The sequence below is a fragment of the Pteropus vampyrus genome, unplaced genomic scaffold, assembly GCF_000151845.1.
Source record: "Pteropus vampyrus isolate Shadow unplaced genomic scaffold, Pvam_2.0 Scaffold140, whole genome shotgun sequence".
NCBI lineage: Eukaryota > Metazoa > Chordata > Mammalia > Chiroptera > Pteropodidae > Pteropus > Pteropus vampyrus.
In genome coordinates, this window is record NW_011888921.1 from 6,176,822 (window position 1) to 6,197,461 (window position 20,640).

General features: G+C 34.2%; 1 protein-coding gene and 1 pseudogene across 1 annotated transcript in view; both read left to right on the forward strand.

Annotated features, from left to right (window-relative positions):
* Positions 1-20,640, forward strand: part of TMPRSS12 (transmembrane protease, serine 12) — a 29,028-nt gene that overhangs the window by 4,838 nt on the left and 3,550 nt on the right. Inside the window, exons 3-4 of the mRNA XM_011368353.1 lie at positions 2,939-3,207; positions 15,517-15,659. Of these exons, the coding sequence (XP_011366655.1) occupies positions 2,939-3,207; positions 15,517-15,659 (412 nt within the window). The remainder of the gene's footprint in view (positions 1-2,938; positions 3,208-15,516; positions 15,660-20,640) is intronic.
* On the forward strand, positions 8,412-8,530 carry LOC111744772 (annotated as a pseudogene).

The window sequence follows — 20,640 nt, forward strand, 5'->3', positions numbered from 1 at the left end:
TTAGAGTCACATTCTCAACAAGTCCAAAAATTAATTTAAAATTTTTTCTTCTAATCCTGTCCCTTCTCTGTTCTCTCAAATAACAGCATCACCAACAGCTCCATTACTCAGAGTTGCTGACTCTCTCCGCAGTATCTCTTAAATTTGTTTCTTTTGTCCCCACTGATTAGGAGTAGTTCCAGAATATCTGTCTGTTTATTTTAGCTCATTATTTGCACTACTTACACTACTACAATGATAACATCCTAATGAATGTAAAGTGCTGTCTCATTGTGGTTTTGAAGTGCATTTCTCTAATCACTAGTGATGATAAACATCTTTCCATGTGCTTACTGGCTATTTGTATATCTTCTTTTCAGAAATGTCTGTTCAAGTCCTTTGCCCATTTTTTAATTGGGTGGTTTGTTTTTTTTGTTGTTTTTGAGTTGTAGGCATGCTTTATATATTCTAGACATTAGTCTCTTATCAAATACAAGATTTGCGAATATTTTTTCCTATTCTGTAGGTTGTCTTTTCACTTTCTTGATAGTGTCTTATGATGCCCAGTTTTAATTTTTTTTAAAAATTGATGTATAATTGATATACAATATTCTATTAGTTTCAGGTATACAACATAGTGATGCAACATTTATATACATTAAGAAATGATCTTGATAAGTCTAGTTACCATCTGTCACCAAAGTTCTTACAATATTATTGAATATATTCCCTATGTTATACATATTATAGCCCCGTGACTTACTTTATGACTGGGAGTTTGTACCTCTTAATCCCCTTAACCTATTCACCTGCACCCCCAACCTCTCCCCACTCTGGTAATCACCAGTTTGTTTTCGGTATCTATGAGTCTGTTCGTTTTATTTGTTCATTTGTTTAAAAGTTTTTAATTTTGATGAAGTCCAATTTATCTATTTTTTCTTTTGTTGCCTGTGTTTTTTTATGTCATATCCAAGAAATCATTGCCAAATTCAACATCATGAAGGTTTTCTCCTGTGCTTTCTTCTAAGAGTTTTATAATTTTACTCTTATATAAGTCATTACCTATTTTGAGTTAATTTTTGTTTATGGTGTAAGGTAAGGGTCTAATTTCATTCTTTTCCACATAGATATCCAATTTTCCCAGCACAATTTGTTAAAAAGCCTATCCATTCCTTACTGAATTGTCATCACGCTCTTGTTGAAAAACAACTGACCACATATACAAGGGTATATTTCTGGACTCTCTATCCTTTTCCATTGGTGTGTATATCTGTCCTTATGCCAGCATCACATTCTTTAGATTATTACAGCTTTGCAGCAAGTTTTGAAATCAGGAAGTGTGTGTCTTCCAACTTCATTTTTTCCCTAGATTATTTGGGGCGGGGTGGGGGGGAGTCCCTTGATATTACATATGAATTTTAGGGTGGGTTTTTCTATTTCTGCAGAAAACATCATTGGGATTTTTATAAGGATTGCACTGAATCAATAGATCTCTTTAGGTAGTATGGTAATCTTAACAATATTAAGTCTTCCAATCCATGAACATGGATGTCTTTCCATTTATTTATGTCATCTGGAATTTCATTCAGCAATGTTTTGTAGTTTTCAGTGTATAAAACATGTTTTTTAATCTTATGGTCTGAATACAAATTGAATGAAGTAAGTAATATAAATTGAGTTTGGAAAAGAAACATTATTTCAAAGTAGCTTAAAGGTGTGATTAAAAAAAAAATAGTTCTAGGACTTTAAAAAATTTTTACAAACTTTTCAAAGTTTGCCTAGTCCAGTTTTAAGAGAGCTAAATATCTCCTATTTCCTTGGGATAAATTCAAAGAAATAGAACTACAGAGTCAAATACAATGCAACCTTTACAGGCTATTGATTCATGCTGCCAAAGTATCTATTTATACTTTCCACAATGAATAAGAGTAACTTTGTTCCTCTAACTCTTGTCTGCACTGAGCATTATCATCAAACATGCATAACTCACATGCACCCACATACTCATACATAAACTTTGCCAATTTGAAGGGTAAAAAGGAATTTTAGCATTTGTAAACAACTGTGTAAAAAGTAAGTTTTTCCTTCTCAATCCAATTTTAAATGTAACACCTACTAAATACCCAGCATTTTAATTATTGGTTTTTGACCTATAGAAGATTTTTTTCATTTGGTTTGACTTTTACTTGCTTTTTGTTTTCTTAATACTGTCAAGATCTATTGATTGCCTTTGTTTTTATATTTAGTGTCATGCTTTATAAAGTTGTATCTCATGTTGATGTTATGTATTCATATTTTCTTTCTAGTTTAATTTTTATAATTTTCATGCTAATTTAATACCCAAATAGTTCATTCTAAAATTTCAAAAATTTACACAAGTAGAGGGCATTGTTTAGTGAACTCTCATATACCTATCCCCCAACTTCACGCTATCAACTCACGCCTGATCTTGTTTCATCTTTATCCTCATCAACTCCCCACTCCTGTTATTTTGAAACAAATCTCAGACACACCACTTTATGTATGTCTAAAAGATAGGAAGTTTTACTTAAAAGATTTGTGCATTTAAAATTTAATCCATTTCAAATTTAGTGTTTAGTGTTTTTCAGGGATTTAATTTTATTTCACTTTTCAAACTAATTATTTAGCTAGTTGTCCCAATATCATTCATTGAATAATTCATGTTCTCTTCACTGGTAGCACTAAGAAGTGCTACCTTAATTATATAAATTCTCAGGTACTTGAATCTCTTTTTGAGCTTTCTATCCCATAGATCTTTTTCTCCTTTCCTACGTCATGGTATTTCGGCTTTTATATGATGTGACTTTATGTCACATGAAAGTAGGATCGAATTTTTTTTGTCATTAATATAACATGAGAAAAATAAGAACTGGTAGGAGATTAAGAATATATGCTTAATTAAATAAACATGTTTATAATAACATTTACCTTCTTTCAGAGATCCTTTAATGTGGAGAGCTGTGCTTGGAACTAATAATATACATGGGAGGCATCCACCCACCAAGATTATAAAAGTTAAGGCAATCATCATCCATCCAGACTTCGATTTGGAATCTTTTGTAAATGATGTTGCGCTTTTTCATTTAAAAAAAAAAGTGAAGTATAATGAATATATTCAGCCTATTTGTCTACCTTTTGATGTTTTCCAAAATCTGGACCAAAACACAAAGTGTTTTATAGGTGGCTGGGGAAGAACAAAAGAAGAAGGTAATTATAATCTGAATTTTACTGATACGATTTTTTCTGATTATTGAGAGGGTGAACTCTTTTATGTATTTATCTCTTTATGAATTTCAACAATAGGTCTTTTTAAACCAGTAAAAAGAAAACATCTTTTTTCTTTGTCTAAACGTATTTTTTTCTTCCTTGTGGGAGAGAAAATTACCTTCTAAAGCAGAAAGAGAGACTTCATCTAGTTATACATGCCAAAATACTTGAACCTTTAAACATTCTCAGAGAGAATGATTGTTCTAAATATTTCTGTCATTTCTGAGACTCATAGGTGATAGAGCCAGCTCTGTGACAAAATTGCTTATCTTAAATAATGAGCTTCTGGATGTAAAGAATCAACTTAGTGTCCTTTCTACTTAATGCCTTGTTTAGTATTAAACGAGTTGCCTGCTATGTATTTTCTTTAGTGCATAAAAGGGCACAGATTGTTGATTGGCTGAACTAATGGGAAGAATGAAAAAAAATGTAGAAAACAGTCTCTGCCTTTGGTAATAACAAGTTACCATTTGGGAGCATTTACCATATTTCAGGCCCTCTTCTAAATATGTTATTTTATCTTATCCTTCCAATATTCCTATTAGGGAGTTAATGTTATTATTACCATTTAACAGATCAGGAATTGTGGCTCTTAGAGGTTGAGAAGCTGAGACTCAAATCTAGGTCTTTTTGATTCTAAAGGATGAATATTTAAGTACTACAGTAAATACAAACTGCTCTTGAGGGAATTTAAGTCTAGTTAGCAATATATGAGGTCTAGTGCTGAGACTTTTTTTCTTTCCCCTACAAAACCTAGTCATTTAAATATTTGTGGATTATTTGGATAGGATAGAGATAAATGTATGAAAGATATGTGAATTATTATTTTTCTTTTTATCCTCTGTAAATACTTTCTAAGGAAGATAAGGAAAGCAACATGGTATAGGGAAAAGAGCATGGGCTTTAGACTCACAGAACTAAGTCTGAATCTCAGCACTGCCATGTACTAGCTGAACGACCACTGGCAATTATTGAATCTTTAACAATTAGAACAATGATAAGAGCAACTATCATTTATTCAGGATAAAGTACTTAATAAAATGCTAAGCATTTTAATGCATTTCTCATTTAATACCCCCAACAATACTACAAGAAATACTATAACATGGATGAATAAACTGACCTTTAAAGAGGTTTAGATAATAAATTGCTCAAAGTTATACAGCTAACTAAGCAAGGAGTCGAAATTCAAGCCCAGGTCAGCCTGCCTCAAAACTTAGTGTCCACTATTTTATATAATTAATCACAGTGTCACACATTTTCATAATCTGTAAGACAAGGGCAATAATACCTATCAGAGAGTTGTTTCAAGGATTAGTTGGCTCTCTAGCAACATGGTAGATGACATGTACACACTGAAAACTATTAAAAAGGGAAAATACACAGGTCAAGGACTGAGTGTGAAGATAGAAACTTAGATAACTGGAACACCAGAGCTGGCTTTCATCTTGAAGGTCTTTGCCAAATTAGTAACATTGAATATTGATTTCTGTGGTTTCATGAGCCTTGAGAGGGTTGAAGAACAAAGCCTGCTCCAGTGTATGTGGGGAAACTCCCATAGCTGAAGCCCCAGGGCAATGCTCTAAGAATGACTGAGACTCATGATCCAGCAGACAGTTCATTACATAGTTCACTTCAAATCTGGTAGAGAGAGGTAAGCTGAAAGCAAAAGGACAGGAAAAGATATTCCATGGCAACATTCATCAAAAGAAGGTGGAATGAACTTCTGGTCAGGATGGCAGAATAGGAAACACTGTGCTTGCCTCCTCCCACAACCACATCAAAATTACAGCTAAATTATAGAATAACCGCCCTTGAGAACCACCTGAAGACTAGCTGAACAGAACTCCTATAACAATATAAAGAAGTGCTACCTTCTGATAGGAGCAGCGGAGACGCGGAATGGGCAGGTCCCACTTCCACAGTGTGGCTATTTAGAATCAGGAGAGAGAGCTTGGCTTCAGAGGTTTTTCCTGAGGATCAAGGGGTCCCAGCCCCACACTGGGCTCCCCAGCCCAGACCACAGGTGCCAGGAAGAGGAGTTCCAACAACAGCTGGCTGTGAAAATCAGCAGGGACTCAGTGCAGCATGCTGCTGGGAAGTCAGAAGTCTTCTTAAAGGGCCCGCACACAAACTTACTTGCTGACAGACAGACTCACTCTGAGCTCCAGCACTGGGGCAGAAACTTGAAAAGCACCAGGCACATATGGAGAAGAACTGAATTGTCTGGTTTCAGGGCGAGGGCTGGCTCTGACCAGGACAGAAGTGCTGACAGGTGCTATTGTTCCTTTTATGAGCCCTCCCCTGACTCAGCCTAGAGACACAGGCCCGAACCTCTTTCAGTGGCTGTTTCTCACAAGTGGCTGGCCTTGGCCCAGGTGGCAGACTTCCCTAAAATCTCTGAAAGGTCCACAAACCCCAAACAAGCAGTGGCTGGCCTCAATGTGCCCTGTACATCTTGCTGTGCAGCCCCCAACCCAGCACTGGTGGCAGCCGGCCTTGGTTCACAGCATAGCCTCTCCCAAGTGCCTCCAAACACAGTACAGACAGCTTACCAACTACAGATCACTTTGTAGCTCCTACAAGGTGGCCCTGGGCCAAGCACAGGCAGCGGCTGATCTGGGCCTGCACCAGAGCCCCTCCCCAGAGACTCCGAAACCAACACACTCCATGGCCAACTTCACACCACACCAGGGCACCACCCAATTAGCTCTACAAACAATACACCCAAAGGGTGGACTCGAAAGGCACCAGAGCCCTGCTCCATGGGGTCAGCCCCAACACAACAGCTTGTTGATGGTGGTCACAGCCAGTCCTCATAGCCAGTTAGCCTGAGAGTCAGTACCACCCACTTATGTGCTAACAGCAATCAATGCTCAACTACAGCAGGAGGACGTGCACAACCCACACAAGGGATACTCCTGGAGCATCCAGCTCAGGTGACCATGGATACTGCACCACTGGACCCCACAGGACACCCACTACACAAGACCACGATGCCAAGACTGGGAAATGAAGCAGATTTGCCTAATACATAGAAACACAGGGAAGCAGCCAAAATAAGGAGACAAACATGTCCCAAATGAAAAAAAAAAAAAACAGGACAAAACTCCAGAAGACTAAATGAAATGGAAGCAAGCAATCTGCCAGATACAGAGTTTAAAACACTGGTTATAAGGATGACCCAGCAATCACACATCTGGGTACTTAGCCCAGAGAAATGAAAACATATGTCTATACAAAAACCTGTTACAAATGTTCATAAACACTTTTATTTGTAATATCCCCAAACTGGAAAACATCTACAATAGGAAAGGAAAAAATATCCTTCAACAGGTGAATGATCAAAAAAAACTGTAGTACATTCTTAACATGGACTACTTTTAAGCAGTTAAAAAGAATTAACTATTGATACACACAAGTACTAACATGGATCACAAGGGCATCATGCTGAGTGAAAAGAAGCTATTTTCAAAAGTCTTCTAGTGTACGATTCCATTTATATAACACTTTCGAAATGACAAAATTTTAGAAATGGAGAGCAGATAACTGGTTGCTGGTGGTAAAAAGGCTTGGTAGCATTAAAGAGGTCTTTGTGATCATGGGATAGTTCTGTCCTTGATTGTGGTGGTGGTTACATATATACACGTGCAATAAAATGGCACAAGACTACACACACACCAATGTTGGTTTCTTGGTTTTGATATTGTACTTCAGTTACATAGTAACCATTGCAGGAAACTAGGTAAAGAGTACACCGGACCTCACTGTACTACCTTTGCAACTTCCTGTAACTACAATTATTTCAAAATAAAATTTCTTTTTTAAATGAACCAGATATAACCAAGCATCCTCAACCCCTACCCTCATCTCTAGAATTGCTAGGAAAGATGCTTAATGGAAGGGGGAAAGTAGAAATTTCCCAGAAAACATACAGCTACTAATATGGATTTGCTGCCCAAAATCACTCAGAAGACTAGAAAGCCTGATGCTTAGAATTTAGTTTCAATAGGTTCTAAATTATTAATGTTTCTGGTGCCTGAGAGTATCAAATGCAAATCATTTGTTAGAAACCCAATTTTATATAAGACCTCAAAGAATTTCACCAGATAAAGTTTCAATGAAAATGAATGGTTGTAATTTTTTAAATCACTAACCACCAAAGGAAACAAGGTGATATGAGTGAGAGTCAGCAGAAATGACATCAGAATAAGACCTGCAAAGATTTCAGGTATTGGAATCACTGGATAATATTTAAAATGTTGTATATATTATAAGAAGTAAAAGATGTTCTTGAAAATATGAATAAAAAATGAGATACAAAAAAGAACCAAACAACTGTGACTATTAAAAACTGTAATAACTGAAGTAAATTCACTGAGCTAAAAGTAGTATCAAATCAGGAGGCACATAGGATTCCCACAGATTAAAATAAACCAAATATCAGCTCACAGTCAAAGATCACCAAACACACAAGGAAACAATCAATCATGAAAATCAACAAAAATAAAACAACAGATGAAGCCTCCCTAGGATCTCAGATATTAATAGAATGTAAAATAAGTATATGTGAATTATTTAAAGAAATTAAAAAAGTAGAATTAAAAAGGATCAATAGACTATCTAAAATGACACAGATTTAAAAGAGAACCAGATAGAATCTTTAAGAATCAAAAACGTAATTGCTAAAGATTTAAAACTTCCTGGATGAATTAAGAATTACGTCAGACTCAGCTGAAGAAAGAATCTGTGAGCCAGGAGATACATCTGAAAAAACTGCTTAGACTATGGCACGGATAAAAAAGAAAAAATATGAAAGTGAAGTATAAGAAGGATAGAATGAGGAAGTCAGATATACACCTAATGAGAGTGCTAGAGAGAACAAATGAGAATAGAGGTGAGGCAATATTCAACGGATTTGGGTTGAAATTTTTCCATAACTGATGAAAGACATGAATCCAGATATAGTAAGGACAATGAGCCAAAACAGAATGCAGTCCCTTTTTATACATCGTAATGAGGTTGTAGAACAAAAAACAACAAAGAGAAGATCTGAATACAGCCAGAGACAAAAGAAAAAAAAAGCTTTATAAACTAACTAACTTCTCAATAGTAACAGTGACAATCAAAATACAATGAAATAAGTCTATGGCTATGCTACCCTGAACAAGCCCAATCCTGTCTGATCTCAGAAGCTAAGCAGGGTCGGGCCTGGTTAGTACTTGGATGGGAGACCACCTAGGAAGACCAGGTGCTGTAGGCATAAAAAATAAGGTATAAAAAAGTAAGCTCACAAGATCCTTGCAATCTGTGAGGTCAATCAAGGGTTGCCTCACCTAAAAAAAAAAAAAAAAAAAAAAATCATGATCAAAGTACTGAGAGAAAATAACTAGGAACCTACAATTGTGTATCCAACAAAACTATTGTTCAAGAGTAAGAATGAACAAAAACTGAGTTTACTACCAATGATCTTTCACCAAAGGAAATAAGAAATATACTAGAAAGAAATAAAATGTCAAAAGAGAAGTATGAGATACAAGAAGTGAGCAAAGAAATAGGTTAAAATATAGGTAAATGTAAATAAACATTGTGTGTATACAACAGTGGTTCTCAACTGGGCACCATTTTGCCCCTGGGAATATTTGTTAATGTCTGAAGAAAACTTGGTTGTTACTCTTGGACAGGGGATAAGTATGCTGCTGGCATCTTAATGGGTAGAAGCCAGAGCTGCTGCTCATCAACCTTCAATGCACAAGATAGTCCTCCTTCCCTCCACAATAAAGAATTATCTGGCCCAAAATGTTACTAGTACCAAGATTGAGAAACTCTGGAATACAATAAAAATAATGTGTAATTTGTAGAATTTTTTAAAAAGACGTTTAAATACTGGGAAATAAAGCATGTATTTCAGACTAGGTGATCAGATTTAAAGTGGTCTCAGGTTTTTGTATTATTCAGGAGAAATGTTAAGATACAAGATAAATGATTAACATTAGCTTTAAGTATGAATGGCCAAATTTCCATAATAGAAAAGAGGATATAACTTGTAAACCAATAGAAACAAATGGAATAAGAAAACAAAGAAAAAATATCAATCAATAAAAAATCAAGAAAAGAAAAACAAGCATAGGAAAAGTAGAAAAATAGAAAGTACAAAACAAGACAGTAGATACAAGCCCAAATATATCCATAATCACAACAAATGTTGACCAAATCACTAGTTAAAAGACAGCTAATCAGACTAAGTAGCAGGAAATCCAGGTTAGTTTAGCAAGAGATACCTAAAATGTAAGGATATGGAAGCACTGAAGTAAACAATAGGAAAGAAATACACCAAGTAAATTCTAATTAAAAGAAGGCTAGAATTACTATGCAAATAGCAGGAAAAATAGACTTTAAAATAAAAGAATTATTAAGGATGAAGAAATATATTCGCCGGGAAGATATAACAATTCTAGATTTGAGCCTAATAAATAGGATCGAGATAATATTAAGGAAAAACAGAATTATACAGCAAACATTATAACTCCCCTATGATAGTAGAGAATTTTAACACAACTCTCTTTTTATCATTAGCATATCAAGCAGATGAAAAATTAGTAAAGATTTAGCATATTTGAACATAATTAATAAGCTTGATTTAATAGCCAAATCAGAAAATTCTGTACCCCCAAATCAGAGAATTTCATCTTTTCAAGTACAGGTGGAACCTGTAAAAACTGACCACTTATTAGGCCATAAAACAAATCTCAAAGTTCAAGTAGGTAGTGTACATATTATATACTCTGATTACAATTAATTTATAAACAATAAAAGAGATGGAAATTGTGGCTGTGGAGGCTGGCAAAGTCTCTTCCCCTCAAAATAAGTATAAACTAGACAAAATTGTCAGAAGGAACCATTTCAGGGCCCTGGAAATTAACCAACATAAACAAGTTAAGGAATATTTTGTTCATTATAAATAGAAATTTGAGTAAAAAGAAGATTTTGCCGCTTTCTTGCTTGCGAGTGCTTCTACCTCCCCTCTTGGATCATTCAGTACAATAGTTTTACCAGAGCTGTGAAAGGAAAGGATCTTGCTGCCAAAGGAGGAGGACTTGATTTGAAGCAGCAGTTGAAAATCCAGCCAGGAGCATTGTCAGTAAAAGTAGTGGACTCAGCAAGAAATGAATGGGGAAAACCCACAGCTCTGCTGGTCTGGGATTGTGCTCCTAGATGCAGCCAGCAGTGGAACAGAAAGATCCTAAAAATGAGAGAGCTGTATAATGGCTAGATAAATTCTCCAAACATCCTTGGCTGACTGGGAAACTATACATGTGTGGGGAAAATCTGAGAGAACCCAGCATAGAGTAAAAGCTGAGGTAGAAATGAAAACGGACTGCACTCTGAATGTACTCCGCAGATCACACACAGATCCATCAGCTGAGGATGGAAGCCCAAATCGCTGACTGACCACTAAACTGTGCAGACACACAGGCAAACCCTTAGAAGCCAGGCTAAAAGGTAAAACTCAAAGTTAAACTGAGCAGAGACATCAACAGTCATAATGTGGGGAGGTGGAGTTCACAATTTAAGTCCAGGCAAATCACTTTTAAAATGACAACAATATTATTGAGAAGGGAATCAGAACCCAGAGTTGTTACAACAAATTATCTAAATTATCCAATTTTCCACAGGAATATATTATGACAAAAAAAAAAAAAAAAAGAGGAAAGTATAACCTATACGCAGGGAAAAAGTGGTCAATAGAAACTGACTCTGAATAGGCTCAGATGTTGAATTCAGAAGACAGAAGCTTAAATTCTTTAAATATGCTCAGTAAGTTAAAAGAAACTATTATTCGGAGACTTAAAGGAAAATGTGATGACAATGACTTACCAAATAGGGAATGTCTGAGGAGAAATAAACAATTTTTAAAAGAATTGAGATGGAACAAGAAACCATCAGTGAACTTGTAATAGAACAATAGAAATTATCTAATTTGAAGATCACAGAGAAAAATATTGAAGAAAATGGAACACACAGAGACCTATAGCACATCAAATGTACCAACATACATGTAATGGAGTTTCTGGAAGTAGAGGAAAAAGAAAATGGGGAAAAAATTTTTGAAGAGAATATGGCCCCAAATTCCCTAAATTTTATGAAAAACATTAATTTATAGAAGAATCTCAATGAACTCCAATTAAGATTTTTAAAAAAGAGATTTACGCCTATACTCCCTGTAGTCAACAAAAGATGTGCAAGACCTGTTCACTGAAAACTACAAATATTACACAGAGACATTTAAGAAGACCTAATAAATAGAAAGACATACCACATTTGTGAACTGGAAGATTCAACATGGCAAATTATTCCCAGACTGACCTACATATTCAATGCGAAATCCCTATCGAAATCCAAGCTAAATTTTTCATGCAAATTGATAAGCTGATCTAAAAATGTATATTGAAAGGCAAAGGACCTAGAATAGCCAAAATTATTTTGAACTACAATAAAGCTGAAGGAGTTACTCTAATTTCAAAATATACTATAAAACTATAGCCATCAAAACTATATGGTATTGGTTTGCTTAAAAAATGGTGTAGATTTCAAAAGAACACAATAGAGAATCCAAAAAACCCCAATTTATATTTATGGCTAATTCATTTATTTATACAACATTTCTAGAAAAGGCAAACTCATAGTAATAGAAATCATATCAGTCATTTCCTGAGTGTGGGGCTGGAAGTGGCAACTGACTGCAAATGGTACAGGAGGATGACTCTTTGGAGTAAAGGAAATATACTAAAACTGGATTGTAGTGGTTAGTATAAATTTACCAGAAATCATTAAACTGAATGCTTATAGTGTGAGAGTTTTATGTATGTAAATTAAACATCGATAAAGCTTTTTAAAAAATGACAAGATTTTTTTAGAAAACTACATATTCGGAAAATTCAAAATACACTACCATATGAAAGAGTAAATATTCAACCTAATAGAGAAGAAAGGCTGAACATTATGCATTAAATTTCCAACTTAAAAAAGTTTAAAAGAACATTACATGACCCATAGAAAGCATAAGAAAAGAACTAAAGATAAACATAGCAATCAATGAATAAAAAATAAAGTAAAAAAAAAGAGAAGCAAGAAAGCCAAAATCTAGTTATTTGAAAAACAACAAACCCCTACTAAGACTAATGAGAAAAGCAGAGAAGGCACAAATATAAATAATATTATGAACTGAAAGATAATATAATACTTTAAACAATGTTATGCTCTAAATTTAAACTTAATTTTTATTTATTTAAAAATAAAATACCTATGCAAAAGACATAGGACTTAGAAAGGTAACAATAAAACTCATTCACAGATGATGTGACTACCTACATAAAAAAGGAATCTATAATCCACTGGAATTAAGAGAGTCTAGTAAAGTGGCCATATATAAAACAATAAAACAAAATTTATTTCATTTCTATACATTATCAATGGTTAGAAAATATATTTTTTAAAAGTTAACAGATGTCACACCCACAATGATGAATATAATCAAAAATTTAGACAGTAACAAGTGTTGACAAGGATGTGAAGAAATTGAAACCCCCTTGTCTGCTGGTGAGAATATAAAATAGTGTATCTGTTTTGGAATACGGTTTGGCAGTTTCTTAAAAATTTAAACATACAGTTACCATATGACTCTGCAATTCCACTCTTAGGAATATATCCAAAATAAATGAAAACATGTTCACACAAAAACCCCTACTCAGCTGTTCACAGCAACATTATTCATAATAGCAAAAAAAAAAAAAAAAAAAGGAAAGAAAACAATCTAAATGTCCATCAACTGATGAACAGATAAACAAAATGTGGTATATTCATACAATGGAATATTATCCAGCAATAAAAAGAAATGAAGTACTGATACATGCTAAAACATTATGCTAAGTGGCTGACATATTATGATTCCATTTATAGGATGACATGTCCAGAATAAGAAAATAAAGTGGATTAGTGGTTAAAATATAAACAATGAAATTAAACTATAAATCAATAACAGAAAGATAGCCGGAAAATCCAAAAATACATGGAGATTAAGTGTGAATTGAATAAAAGTATTGTACCAATGTTAAATTTCCTGATCTTGATAAAGGTACTGTGGTTAATAAGAGAATGTCCTTTTTCTTAAGAAATATACACTAAATATTTAATATAAGGGTATAAGGAGCACAGTATCTGCCATTCATTCTCAAATGATTCAGAAAAATTTATATACATATACACAAAGTACAAATGATAATGCAAGTATGACAAAAGCAAACCATTGATGAACCTCAGTAAAGGATATTTAACAGTTCTTTGTACTGTTCTTGCTATTTTCCTATAATTTTGAATTTATATCTAAATAAAAAGTTGCCAAAATAACTACAGAGTAAAAAAAAAAAAAGTTAACAGATGACACAAAGATACTAAAGAAACTTGGAGGTGGGCATATGGCTGTTCTCTGAGATATTCTTTCATCTTTGCTTTATGTTTGAAAATTGTCATAATAAAATGTTGGGAAAGTCAAGAGGTGTTAACATTTACAATAATACCAAAATGATTAGGTAGCTAAAAACAAATCTAACGAAAAGTTGTAGCCTTTTATGGAAAAAAAAAAAAAGCCTTAAACATTTTTAAAAGACATTAAAGAATACCTAAACAAATGGAACAGTATACTTTATGCTTGAATAGGAAAACTCAGTACATAAAGATGCCAATTCTGTCTGCAAAACTGAAAACAAAACAAAACAAAACAAAAAAAAAACAGGGAATGATAAAACTTAACATGAGTTTTGAGATCATTAAAAAGCTCATTTTAAAAGACCGGAAGAGAGCCAAGACACTCCTACGGAAGAAAAATATGTTGGAGGAGTTGCCATCCAGAAAGGTTTATTCTAAAGCTATAGCAATTAGTACTATATTTGTGTAAGGAAATTCTACATGACCAGTGGAAACCCAGACATCTATTTCTGGATTATCTCTATTTACTTTGGTTATTTTGAATATCAATGCACCAATACCACACTGATATTAGTATTGTTCAGGTTCATAAATTGGGTGCTAGATTCCCAGGTGTTCATTTCATTATTATATTCTATAACTTATATGTTACATATATTCTTTCATATGTGGCCAGTATCAGTGTAAATTATTTTTAAATAAATGGCAGAAATGTGGCTGGCCTCTAGCAAGCCTCGATCCAGGAATCTGAATGCCATTAGGATATATTTTATTTCTATTTCCTATTCCTATACTCTCTGCATGTTGACTATATTTTCTCAGGCTGCCTTTCCTCAAAAGGCGAGAAATATGGTTACAGTGGACTTATAGCTAACCAGTCATGCGACTAGATTGAAAAGTTCTTCTCTGGCGGCTCCGGTTAAAAAAAAAAAAAAAATGCCAGAGAAGTGTTCCAATCAGCTACTCTTATACCTAATATAGGAATGTATAGACCAACCAGAGTCACCAGGAGAATGGAATTCTGGGAATGGAGCAATTGGGTCATCTGCCTACCTGCAGTCAAAGGGACAATGTCTTTTACTAGAAAAGTTGGAGAAGTATTTAGGACACACAAAATATTCAGCTACTACATGTGACAACTGCAACTCTGAGACAGGATGATGGGGTCAGATACTACTGTTACAACAGCTTTTCTGGGATAAATGTTACAATAATCTGCCTTTTAATGGCTCCTGAAGTGTTGTCTTGTTTTCCTGGTGTATGTGTATTTTTTTTTTTTTTCTGTAGCAAAGAATCATTTTACATTCAGGAATTAGCAGAGAAGTTAGAGGAGTACATGAATGAAAATCTGTTTTATTTTCATGTGCATCACTCTTCAAGACTTAGCATCTTTATAAAATCTAATAAAAATTACAACTCACAACATAAGAAAGACTGACCTCGGCATTTACCTCTTTAATCCTTGACAATTTTTATATAGCTTTATTTTGTAAAAACTATAGATCCCATTTGTGACACATTCAAGAAGTACATGAGAGCAAAGATAACAAAACCTGGAATTATCCCTACTATCTAGGGATAATTTCATTAATGTTTTGGTGAATCTTTCATAATTTTCCTAAGCATATATACATACATATGGATACAATTTTACATAATTGTTGAATCGGTCACTTTTGAAAGAAAACCTATACAACGTGAACATTTTATATCAACTGTCAAAAACCCTGCTCTCCAAAATAATTTAGTTTTTTTTGTTAATAGGTAATGTTACAAATATATTACAGGAAGCAGAAGTGCATTATATTTCTCGAAAAATTTGTAATTCTGAGATGGGTTATGGGGATATAATTCCTCAAACTTCGTTTTGTGCAGGTGATGAAGATGGAATTTTTGATACTTGCAGGGTAAGACCAAATAATTTTCCTTATAAATATATTCTAAAGCCAGAGAGAACCTGACCAAGGCATTTGATCACTTTCCAATGAAGTCTAATTTTCAAGTCTAAAAATACTAAATTCTTTTTTCTCCTTTTTAACTATTAAAACAATCCAAATCCTCTTGCTCTCCTATTTCCTTGGCTTCTACAATCATGGTCAACCTTAGGCAAAATTTGCACTTTTTCTTCCTTTTTTGTCATTCCCACCTTTATTGAGATATGATTTACATATGTACAATTCATCCATTTAAAGTGTAAACTTAATGAGTTTTTAGTATATTTATAGAGTAGTACAACTATCACCATAATCTAATTTTTTTCATTATTTGTATTCGATTCTGTTTTAATTTATTTTGTTATTTATTTTATGGTGACATTGGTTAACGAAATCCAATAAGTTTCAGCTGTATACTTTAACAGTGAGACATATATATATTTACACTGTGCGTTCGCCTCCCATAGTTAGATTTCTTTCTGTCACCACATATTTGACCCTCTTTACCCTGTCTACCTCCCCGCTTCCCCCACCCCCTACCCTCTGGTAACCACTAGTCTATAGTCCATGTCCATGAGTCTGTTTGTTTGTCCTGTTCATTTGTTGCTTTTAGGTTTATATCCCATATATAAGTGATATCATGTGATTTTCAACTTCTGTTTGGCTTATTTCACTTAGCATGATTATCTCGAGGTCCATCTATATTGTTGCAAATGGCAATATTTCTTCATCTCCTCTTATGGCTGAGTAATATTCCATTGTATATATGTAGCACAGATTCTTTAGCCAATCATCTATCATAGGACACTTCAGTTCCTTCCGTGTCCTGGCCACTGTGAATAATGATGCTATGAACATCAATGTGCAAATATCTTTTTGAATATGAGTTTTCAAGTCTCACAAGGGTAAATACTTGGTAGAGGGATTGCTGGATCATATGATAGATCAATTCTTAGTTTTTTGAGGAACCTCTATACTGTTTTCCATAGTGGCTGTACCAATTTGCAGCCCCACCAGCATTGTACGAGGATTACTTTTTCTCTGCATCCTCTCCAACACTTATTATTACTTGTCCTGTTGAGTATAGCTATTCTAACAGGTGTCAGATGGTATCTCATTGTGGTTTTGATTCGTATTTCCCTAATAGCTAGCGATGTTGAGCATCTTTTCATATATTTGTGGGCCATTTGTATATCCTCTAGGGAAAAGTGCCTGTTCAGTTCCCCTGCCCATATTTTGATTGGATCATTTGTGTTTTTTTGTTGTTATTGAGTTGTATGAGTTCTTTGTATATTTTGGATATTAGGCCCTTATTGGAGGCGTTGCTTGCAAATATATTTTCCCATTTGGATGGTTGTCTCTTTACCATGTTGACGGTTTCTTTTGTTGAGCAGAAGCTTTTTAGTTTGATGTAGTCCCATTCATTTATTTTAGCTTTTACTTCTCTTGCCTTTGAGGTCAAATTCATAAAATCTTCTTTAAGTCCAAGGTTCTTGAGTTTAGTTCTTATGTTTTCTTCTATGCATTTTATTGTTTCAGGCCTTATATTCAGGTCCTTAATCCATTTTTAGTTCATTTTGGTGTGTGGTGATAGACAACAGTCTAGTTTCATTCTTTTGCAGGTGGCTTTTCAGTTTTCCCAGAATCATTTATTGAAGAGTCTTTCTTTTCTCCACTGTATGTTTTTGGCTTTTTTGTCAAAAATTATTTGCCCATATAAATATGGGTTTACTTCTAGACTCGATTCTGTTCCACTGGTACATGTGTGTCTGTTTTTCTGCCAATACTATGCTGTTTTGATTACTATCGCTTTGTAGTATAATTTCAAGTCAGGCAGAATGATGCCTCCAGTCTCGTTCTTTTTTCTCAGGATCACTTTGGCAATTCTGGGTCTTTTGTGCTTCCATACAAATCTGATGATTTTTTGTTCTATTTCTTTAAAAAATGCCAATGGGATTTTGATGGAGATTGCATTAAATCTGTATAATACTTTAGGTAATATGATCATTTTAACTCTTGAGTCTTCCAATCCAAGAACATGGAATATCTTTCCATTTCTTTGTATCTTCTTCTATTTCTTTTAATAGAGTCTTATAGTTTTCATTATATAGGTACTTCACATGTTTCATTAAATTTATTCCTAGGTATTTTATTCTTTTTGTTGCAATTGCAAATGGAATTATTTTTTCCACTTCTTTTTCTGATACTTCATTATTAGAGTATAGGAACGCTATGGATTTTTGAACATTGATTTTGTATCCAGAAACTTTACTCTATTTGCTTATTGTTTCTAGTAGTGTTCTTGTGGAGTCTTTAGGGTTTTCTATATAGAGAATCATGTCATCCACAAATAGTGGCAGTTTGACCTCTTTGTTTCCTATTTGGATGCCTTTTATATCTTTCTCTTGCCTGATTGCACTTGCTAGGACCTCCAATGTTATATTGAATAACGCGGCAACAGTGGATAGCCTTGCCTTGTTCTTGATCTTAGAGGGAAGGTTTTTAGTTTTTCAGCATTAACTATAACGTTGGCTGAGGGTGTGTCATAAATAGCCTTTATTATGTTAAGGTACTTTCCTTCTATACCAATTTTGTTAAGTGTTTTGATCATAAATGGATACTGTATCTTGTCAAAGGCTTTTCCTGCATCTATTGATATGATCCCATGATTCTCATTTTTTAATTTATTTATATGGTGTATCACATTAACCGATTTGCATATGTTGAACCATCCTTGTGCCCCTGGGATGAAGCCCACTTGATTGAGGTGTATAATCTTTTTAATATGTTGCTGTATTCGGTTCACTAGTTTCTTATTTAGGATTTTTGCATCTGTGTTCATGAGAGATATTCGTCTGCAGTTTTCTTTTTTGTGTGTTATCTTTACCAGGTTTTGGTGTCAGGGTAATATTGGTCTCATAGAATGAGTTGGGAATTATTGCCTCCTCTTTGATTCTTTGGAAGAGTTTAAGGAGAATAGGTATTAAATCTTCTTTGACTGTTAGGTAGAATTCACTGGTGAAGCCATTTGGCCCTGGACTTCTACTTTTTGGTAGGTTTTTGATAATTGTTTCAATTTCCATACTGCTGATCGATCTATTTAGATTTTCCAGTTCTTCTTGATTCAGTCTAGGAAGGTTGTATTTTTCTAAGTACTGGTCCATTTCTTCTAGGTTATTAAATTTGGTATTATAAAGTTTTTCATAGTATTCTTGTATGATCCTTTGTATTTCTGCAGTGTCTATCGTAATTTCCCCTTTCATCCCTGATTTTTTGTGTCCTTTCTCTTTTTTCTTTAGTGAGTGTAGCCAGGAGTTTGTCAGCCTTATTAACCTTCTCAAAGAACCAGCTCTTTGTTACATTTATTTTTTCTATTATCTTTTTTTTGTTTTCAATTTCATTTATTTCTGCTTTAATTTTGATTCTTTCTTTCCTTCTGCTGACTTTAGGCTTCATTTGTTCTTCCTTTCCTAGTGTTTTTAAAATGAAGCATTAGGTGGTTTATTTGGGCTCGTTCTTGTTTTTGAAGATAGGCCTGTGTAATGATATGAACTTTCCTCTTATGACTACTTTTGCCGTGTCCCAAAATGTTTTAATATGTTGTATTATCATTATCATTTGTTTCTATGTATCTCTTGATCTTTTTATTTCTTCCCTGACCCAGTTATTCTTCAGTAGCATGTTGTTTAATCTCCATGTATTGTGATTTTCCTGATTTCTTTTTGCAGTTGATCTCTAGTTTCAAGGCATTATGATCAGAGAATATGGTTGGTATGATTTCAACCCTCTTATATTTGTTGAGGCTATCTTTGTGTCCCAGTATGTGGTCAATCCTTGAGAATGTTCCATGTGCACTGGAGAAGAATGTATAAGCAGCTGTTTTGGGATGGAAGGCTCTCTAAATGTCAATTATGTCCAGTTGGTCTAATGTGTCATTTAAGGATGTTATTTCCTTATTGATTTTCTGTTTGGATGATCTATCTATATCCGACAGTGGGGTATTTAGGTCCCCTACTACGGTAATGTTTTCTTCTGTTTCTCCCTTTAGTTCTGTTAGTAATTGCTTTACATATTTCAGAGCTCTGTGATTAGGAGCATAGATATTAATAAGTATTATGTCTTCTTGGTGCATGATTCCCTTTATCATTATGAAGTATCCCTCAGTATCTTTCTTTACCTTTTTTATTTTGAAGTATATTTCATCTGATATTAGCATCACTAGTTCTGCTTTTCTCTGAATGCCATTTGCTTGAAATATCATTTTCTACTCTTTCACTTTGAGTCTATATTTGTCTTTGGAGCTGAGATGTGTCTCCTGGAGGCAGCGTATGATTGGGTTTGGTTTTCTGATCTATTCTGCAACTCTGTGCCTTTTTTTATTGGTGAGTTCAGTCCATTTACATGTAGGGTGATTACTGAAATATGAGGTTTTCTTATAGCCATTTCATCTTTTGCTTTCTGGTAGCTTGGTGTTTCCATTACTTCATTGTCCTTGTGTTTTCTTTATTTTGCTTGGCTTTTGTGGGTTTTCCCTCTGGTTCTTCTTGTTTTGTTATATACTTCAGTTCTGAATCTTCTTGTGTGGTTACCATTACGAATATGTAAAGGAGACAGATAGATAGATAGATAGATAGATAGATAGATAGATAGATAGACAGATAGATAGATATAGATAGATATAGACACACACACACACACACACACACACAAAGTTGTCCATTTTCTTCCACATGTGCCTTATCTCCATTCCTCTTTGTGACTTTGGATCTTTGACTCCTCCCCTTTTCAGTCATTGTCTCATTTTGTCCCTAGGTATGCTGAATGTTCATTACTATCTTGCTATAGCAATTCTTTTCTTGTTGTTTAAGTTTATAATGCCCTGTTCGTAGTAAGGGTTGCACTCCTCTGCTTCTATCTGCCTGATAATCACCTTATTCCTTTTTTTTTTTTTTTT